The 8,228-nt window shown below is 41.7% G+C and overlaps 1 protein-coding gene across 1 annotated transcript; it reads left to right on the top strand.

Annotated features, from left to right (window-relative positions):
* Positions 1 to 955: 955 nt before the first annotated feature.
* Positions 956 to 8,027, top strand: LOC115569437 (TRPM8 channel-associated factor homolog). Its single transcript, XM_030397459.1, has 12 exons — positions 956 to 1,295; positions 1,443 to 2,196; positions 2,320 to 2,536; positions 2,743 to 3,034; positions 4,696 to 4,997; positions 5,118 to 5,292; positions 5,458 to 5,552; positions 5,772 to 5,982; positions 6,188 to 6,424; positions 7,047 to 7,270; positions 7,450 to 7,563; positions 7,675 to 8,027. The coding sequence occupies exons 2-12, from the start codon at positions 1,550 to 1,552 to the stop codon at positions 7,915 to 7,917; spliced, it is 2,757 nt and encodes a 918-aa protein (XP_030253319.1). The 5' UTR covers positions 956 to 1,295; positions 1,443 to 1,549; the 3' UTR covers positions 7,918 to 8,027.
* Positions 8,028 to 8,228: the final 201 nt, after the last annotated feature.

The raw sequence follows: 8,228 nt of genomic DNA on the forward strand, positions 1-8,228 counted from the left end.
GAACCATCAAGCTCGTCTCAGCCTTCTTGAACCGTTGTAACTAATGATGTTACTCGTGTGTCAGCTGTTGGAAATGCCACAGCTTCCTCCCTCTGTGGAAAAGAAGATAATTTGTCACTATCAGAATGATCACACAATAATGTTTTTTCAAAGAAACCGGTTCTTAGGCCTCCGAGTCGGACGTTATTCCTTACATACATGGTAACTTGCCAAAGAAAAGAAATTAAGACCATTAATTTATATTGTTCATGTGTTTTACAATCAAAATATAAAGTTTTTCACAAGCCATAACTAAGTTTCCCTGGTAACGCTTGAGGGTTTGACTAATACCTGGAACAATCATTACCCTCCCGTAAGGTTCTTTTGCAACGGAAGCTGTTCACTCCTCCAGTAAATAGGACGGACCTTGGATACGACTTGGCAATGGGAGATATTCTAGTCCGCTCCGCGATGAGCCAGAAAGCTAACGCTAGCTAGCAAGATTCGAAGTCAATAACATTGCGTACGGTTGACAAACAATAAATATAATTTGACAGTATGTTTAACAACAAGACTAGCTAGCTATCCAGTCATGTCATTGTCCCCAAATCAATATCAAGATTTTAAGAACAAATGATAGGCCGTGTGTAATGTTGCTGTGGCCTCAGCCTGAAGTAGAGAGCTGAACAGCGAACGGGATGTGAGATTATTTGTGTACCAGTAGGTTTAGAGGGGTAGTGTACTTTCTGCAGCTTGTGTGTTACAGTCGCCGCCCTGTAGTGTTCAGAGGATAAGGCACTGAGGGACTGACGGACTGCACCCAGAGTGCACCCTGTGTTGGAAATATAATATTCAGATTTGATACGCCAGCTAGCGCATTAATTTACAGTGGTGAACAGTCAATATGACTGGAACTACTTAGTAGGTGTCCATATATCAGGGGTTAATGGACACCCTGCAGCTAATCAGAATCAAGTATTCCCCCAGACCATAGTATGAAGTACATTTAAACTAGCTTGTCATAGTCAGTTCTATACAGCATGAGTTGCATTACCACATTAAGCGGCAGGGACAAGGCAGACAAAACTTGAAAATTGAGTTTGACATCAAAGTACCAGTTACATTCCTCCCCTAAATCTTCATTTCTTTGGAAACGCTTATTGTGTGATCATTCTGATATTGACAAATTATTTTCTCTTCCACAGAAGGAGGAAGCTGTGGCATTTCCAACAGCTGACACATGAGATAAGTAAGGAGTTACAACAGTTTAAGAAGGCTGAGACGAGCTTGATGGTTAATTCCAGACCTCGGAGACGGTAGGTTAACAGAATAGTCCAACTCAAGATCTGTTTTGGTTTCTGAACTAATTGTATTGTTTTGAAGTGTAACTGTTTTGTCATTACAATGTAACTCATTAAGTGCCAAGGTACTTTTATTCGATATTTAAATCTCAATATTTACAGGACAATCGTCTGACACAACAGGTGCAACTGTTTAGTGCTATTCACTAAACCAACTTGTATCTGACTTAATACATCTTTAAACCCTTGGAGCATCGATCCATTTCACCATGTCCAACCAGCCCACTCAAAACCAGCATGAAGCGGCCTACCTGTCTCTGATGAGAGGCCTGAGAGAGCTGGACCTTCGGGGCCCCAGTGTTCCTAGTGATCTGGTTCTGATTGGAGACCATGCCTTTCCATTTGCAATGAACAGCCGAGGCCAGGTCCTGATGGCTGCTTCTCTGTACGGCAGTGGAAGGATTGTGGTCCTGGGTCATGAGGCCTACCTGACCGCCTTTCCTGCTCTGGTAGAGAACGCTCTGACCTGGCTGCGAGGAGATGGATCTGACAACTTGTCTGTTGGCGTCCACAACAACGTCAGGGCAGTTGCTGATAACCTCAGCAGATCCAGCTTCAAAGCTGAAGTTGTAGGGGCCTTTAGTAAAAATCTGGGGGTGGGAGTGTATGTGACTGATGCCTACAGCGTGGGTGCACATGTGAAGGACCTGGTGGCGTTTATGAAAGCTGGAGGTGGAGTGCTGATAGCGGGGCAGGCGTGGAGCTGGGCTGGAGCTCATCCTAAGGAGAACACGCTGCTTCTGTTTGACGGAAACAAGGTTTCTGGTGTGGCAGGGATCTACTTTTCTGACCATTACGGTGAGGTAGAGTACCTGCCTGTCTGGCCACAGATCCCTTCATCTTGGATGGCTGTAAGGTGAGTGTATACCGTACCACACATTTCCACTTTCCAAAGATTCTTTATTTGATTACATAATAAACTGTATCCCTCCTCCTTAACTTCTCTCTTTCCTTCTCTTTTCCTTCCTTTAAAATACAGAACCGGTAAGGATTTTGAGGATGACCTAGAGTTCTTACTCCAGGGGGTTTCAGAGTTTGACCTCCAGGGTGGAACAGTACCTTCTGAGGTTCTGGTCCATGGCTCGCTAGCCTTTCCCATCGGCACCACAGGTGATAGACGGGCATTCTTGGCAGGAGCCTACTATGGGCAGGGACGGGTTATTGTGGTTACACATGAAGAACTTCTAGGACAAGAGGTAGAGAATTTGCTTGCATGATACATTTCTTACCCAGACTGTATAACAAAATTGTCACTGTGCTCAATTTCACTTATGAAAGCAGAAATTCTGAAACCAATCTTTGATGTAAATATGATAACTTTGCCAATTTATTCTGACCTGCCCAGTTTTTTTATGTAATTAACAAACCACTGCCTCTCTTTCAATCACTTTCTTTATGGCAGACACTGGCTCCATTTTGGATCAATGCTCTTCATTGGTTGGATGAAGGCAGACAGGGGGTCGTGGGCGTCATGCCTGATCATGCACTCAAAGTTCTCAGCAAGTCAGGGTTAAGGTGTGAGAAGACAAACTTCAAGAACGACCTGAGTGTGTTTGTGTGCACAGCGTACAGCGATGATCATGCAAAGGAAATCCAAGACTTTGTGGCAGAGGGAGGAGGCCTGCTGATTGGTGGACATGCCTGGTACTGGACATATACACACCCTGGGCAAAACCCATTAACTGATTTCTCAGGTATGACAATGCTCTACAGAAAGACTACATGGAGGTACACACAAATGAAAGACAGGAAAACCAGCTACAAGTTAAATACATTCGACTGCAGATTAACAGGGAGACTGAGTTGCTGGGCTGTCTCAGATAAACAAGGAAAAAATGCTAACAGGATAAGGAGAGCGGGCACAGATAAATTAAGGGCAGGCTTTCAGGCACCAGGGAACGACACCAGGAACGGTCCACCATCCTAATTATGGACACAGGTGATACATGATCTAAAACTGGATTGACCAAAAGGCTTTTTGCAAAGAACAATGTTCACCTCTCACACAAGGCACACAAGGAAGTTAAATAATCACATTCACATTCCAGCTGGTGAGGAAGTCAGATAGAACAAACACAGTTATGTTTTACAGGCTTCTGCTTTACTGCAAAAACTCTTATCAAGTATGTTTGTCTAATTTCTCCTCAAAATATTTTTTTAATAGGATACAATCACCTAGAAAGTAACATTTCAGTAAGAAATATGGACTATTTGATTTTCAGAAAGTTTTAACTTATTGGAAGATTTGCTTTACTTAGGTCAAGCAACCCTTAGCAAAAAGTAGTTTATTCAAGTGTACTACAAGTATACTTATTTTATACTAAAACTGAGGCAGTATACTTGAAGTGTACTTTTTATATATTATATTTTATATACTTAAGAAAAGTATAGTGAAGTATACTTGGCTTATACTGAAAAGTATAAAGAATAGTCTAAGACTAAGTACATTAATACTTAGACATATACTTTAGTACTAAAGCTTATACTTGTACTTTAGTATACTGTGGACTATGGCGCAAAGACTCTTGGGTATTCTGTTGTTGTTGGTGTAATTATGGTTCGTGAATGTGTTTGTGATTAAGATGATGTGTAAGACGGTTGCGGTTTAATTCACATCCTTGTTCTGTGGTTACATTGTGTCGAATTAACAAAGATGATAAAAATGTTGGCACCGTGAGTGAAGGGGTGTTTTCCGGTAGAGACTTCCCGTCTGTTAAGTTGTGTGAGTGTATGATAATAAATGGTGAATCTCTTGCTAGAGAGACACATTACAAGTGCTAATACTTACAATATCTTGATGTTGGTACAGAAAAGGGTTGAGTCATTGAGTTGTGCTTACATTTAATTTAGCAGAATAAAAATGTTTTTCACTACACACATTTGCTTTGAGGTATTACCTCTGTTATAAACTTACATGTTAATAAACTAAAATGTGGACTAGAAGTATATACTTAGTACACTAGTAGTATAAAGATGAGTGTACTTGATGTATACTTGAAAGTGTACTTCTGTAAACTTAAAATGACTTTATAAAGTATACTTAGAGTATACTTTTATAAACTTAAAATGTTCCAATTTAGTCCGAAGAAGTATTAAATTAGTATACTTTCTAGTATGCTACAAGTACATGGTCCATAGTATACTTGCTATACTTATACTTATACTCAAGCATACTTAATAAAATGAACTTCAAGTATACTACTTTTTGCTAAGGGAAGAAAAGCCTTATATTTGATTTGTTATATACCATTTAATATGTTCCAGTGAGGGAACAAATATTGATACCAGCGCTCTTAGAATTACTTCAACAGTAGAACACAGTAGATAAAATCAAGTTTGCTTGAATGTCTTTCAGGGAACAAGATCCTCAACAAAATGGGCTTGAGCCTGTTGGCAGCAACAATTGATGGAGGTTTATACAAGGCCCCTGTGCCCAGCCAGGCTGTCAAAGACACCTACCACTTCCGCCACCTTCTGAACCGCTTTGCTGGTCATGTTATCCAGGGCAAGGAACTTAGCAAGCATGAGGAGGAATGCCTTAAAAAACTGGGCCAGGACTGCGCCACTTACCTGAACATGAAGGCTAATGACAGCTCCTCCTACACACAGGTGGTGTCAACCCTCACTGACATCCTAATGAAGTCGGGCATGCCACAGGTGAGTAGACAAAATAATATGATCACTTTATAAAGCTTTCCAATAGAGCAGCACAAAGTTTCCGACCAGTCAGATGTCTGAGAGCAGCCTCCTTAATTATATTGTACCTCTTTTTTTAAGGTGTCTGACAGCTGCCCTGTGAAGAAGCCCAAAGACCACCTGCTCCTCAGTGTGGGGGCAGAGGTGTGCAAGGTTTGCCCAGATCCTGATGCCCTCCTGCCCTATCTCATCAAGCATAACCCCTTGTTGCCAGTTGTCTACAACCACAAAATCAAGATCAGTGCAAACACAGCAGGTCAGACCTCGTTGTTGTGGATCAATATGTGAAGTACAGTATGTGCATAAGGACATACATGAAGTACATCTTGTGGATTTTACACATGGAAATATGATTTGTATAAACTTTAATGCTGGGATGTGTGTGTGTGTGTGTGTGTGTGTTTGTGGTTGTGTGTGTCAGGAGGGGAAGAGTGGATCAGCACAGGTCTCTACCTCTCTCCTGGTATGAAGACCTACATATCCCTACCAGGAGAGATTGTCAACAAGGGATGGCAGGTAGAGTGCTCAAAATCACATAATTATAACAAGTTCATTTTGTTTTGGTTAATGCTGCACCCCCATTGGACATCCAGCAATGTCTAGGCACTGTCCCCTCATGCTCCCTCCCGAAATGTCAGCAGTCCCAAACCCCAACACCTGTCATAATCTTGGATCCTTTTATTCATACAGTAGAACAAACTAATTACAATCATATATAACATATGTCTTCCTCAGATCCAGATCGGCTGTCAAACAGACCATCTCAACCATGCAGAGCTGAAGAGAGCACCGTGTGTTCATGAGCGTTTTCCTGTGACCTCAAACATGATGCAGGTGTGGAACCTGTGGGGGGGACTCATCTACCTGTTGGCCCCGCCCAAAACACAAGTGGAGGGCCTAGAGGTCACAGTGCAGATGGCTGTACCTGCACCATATTATAAATCTGGTGAGTGTGTGGCAGGTAAAAAGAGAAGGTGTGTAGTGATTATTGTTCTTGACAAGTGTACGTTGAGAATAATGTTGTTTTGCACAGGGCAACATCCAATTAAAATGTTTGAAAGGATACCTCAAACAATAGTTTCAGAAATGATTGTATACACCTAACTATTGAAGCTCAAGTTTGAACAACTGCGTCCTTTTGTTCTTTTCAGGTGTGACAACAGCAGCTGAGTGGTCGCTGCTGCGCACAGCTCCTTCCCCCTGGGCCGAGTTGGAGTTTGACAACATCATCCTCACTGTGCCGTCAGAAGCTGTGCGGAACCTGGACCGCCCTGATGAGTTGGCGGCACATTGGAATGAAATCATGAAGGCCATAGCTGACCTGGCTGTCATACCACACAAATTTCCCCGCAAAGAACGCTTTGTGACTGATGTGCAGATTTCAGCTGGTAAGTATGTTTAGATTTGACAATGTTTATAACTATTTCTTACTTGCTTATTGTTCTTGGGGACATGGGGCCAACTCGTAGTAGGTGAGAGACGAGGTGCGTCGTAGATAAATCACCAGTCTGTCACAGAGCTAACACAAATATAAGACTATATGCATAGAGTTCCCAGTTCGCCAAACTCGACGTGCATGTTACCTCAATGCAACAAGTGGTGCCAAGTGCTTAATGCTGTGTTAAGATGATTGTGCATATTACATACAGTATGTTAAAAGTAAACTATCAGGGACATCAGATGAAATTGGGTGTACACTGTGTCCAGACTACATTTTTGGATCACTTTTTGGTTAAAATTACCAATTGAGTGAGGAGATTCTTCACAGCACATGCTAATATAAGTCTTTCATTTTGTGCTTTTCTCTAATAGCAAATTTGTTTCCAGATTTTGAATACAGAAGTACAATAATGCTCAATGAAACTTTCACAATTGTATTTTACTGTAATGCTATCTGTTTTTCAAATGTGCAAAGGATACTATGGATATATAGTTCTTTCCACTTGTCTTGGCCACCGTATATTTCTCTTCCATAGCTACAGAGCTCTAAAGATCTGTTTCTCCATCCAGGTTGGATGCATTCAGGTTATCCTGTCATGGCACACAAGGTCTCAGCATCCGAGTTGGTCAGCATCAACATTGCTAAGAGTAATGGCATTTGGGGCCCGATCCATGAGCTGGGACACAACCAGCAGAGAGGCTGCTGGGAGTTCCCATCACACACTACAGAGTGCACATGCAACCTGTGGTCAGTGTATGTGCATGAAGAGGTGCTGGGGATCAACAGGGCACAGGTGGAGTAAATGACTTGAGATCAATTGCTACAGCAAACTAGTCTTAAGGTGTATTGTGAGTTTTTATCTAAATAGATGCCACAAAAGACAACTCCTTTTATGTTATGTTCAGAAAAGTATTTTGGTTTTCACTGAGATTACATTTTTACATTCGTGTCATTTCATCTTGTGCAATGCAGGCTCATCCAGATATGACTTTAGCCAGTCGAAAAGCTCGAGCAGCAGAGTACGCCAAAGGGGGCAGGAAACTCAGCGACTGGCACTTGTGGGTGGCCCTGGAGACGTATATGCAGGTGAGGTTTTAAATGCTCACCTACACACCACACAAACGTACATGTTTAATAGAGTGAGGAAACTGGTGTTTTATTTCACATACTCCTCTACCTCTGTCTGCTTCCATGTAGCTCCAGGAGAAGTTTGGCTGGGATGCCTTTAAAAAGGTGTTTGCTGCCTACCACAAGATGAGCAACTTTCCCCAGGACAACAAAGGAAAGATGAACCTGTATGCTGAGACTTTCTCCCAGACTGTGAAGATGAACCTGGCAGGATTCTTTAAGGCCTGGGGTTGGCCTATTGAAACTGCCACTGAGGAGAAACTCTCCAACCTGTCGCCCTGGAGTGACCACCCCATGACCCAGTATGACTGAACTTCACACTGCTGCTGCTTGAAAGTGTAGAGAGAGATGTGTTCAGTGAGTAACACATTTTTAATATTGATTATTCAGTGGAAAATTCAATTAACTGACTTTTGTTTCTATTTCTGGTCTATGTATTACTTTATCATATTTACTGGCATATTTGAAAAAGGAGAGCAGAGTTACATTTTTAATCAGATCCATTCAACTTTTAAATCAGCTACATTTAAATTGTAGATATTTTGAAGATGAGTTCAAAACTATTTTGTTTGAAAATTAAGGATTTATACCTCTGCTGCAGTTTAACTCTCACATGTAGCCAC

The sequence above is a fragment of the Sparus aurata genome, chromosome 2, assembly GCF_900880675.1.
Source record: "Sparus aurata chromosome 2, fSpaAur1.1, whole genome shotgun sequence".
Classification (NCBI taxonomy): domain Eukaryota; kingdom Metazoa; phylum Chordata; class Actinopteri; order Spariformes; family Sparidae; genus Sparus; species Sparus aurata.

Bases quoted from the DNA above. Each gene is read 5' to 3' on its own strand.
- LOC115569437 (XM_030397459.1), top strand. From the start codon at position 1,550: ATGTCCAACCAGCCCACTCAAAACCAGCATGAAGCGGCCTACCTGTCT. The intron at 2,537-2,742 runs GTAGAGAATTTG...TCTTTATGGCAG, and splicing joins AAGAACTTCTAGGACAAGAG to ACACTGGCTCCATTTTGGAT. The intron at 7,271-7,449 runs GTGGAGTAAATG...TGTGCAATGCAG, and splicing joins TGGGGATCAACAGGGCACAG to GCTCATCCAGATATGACTTT.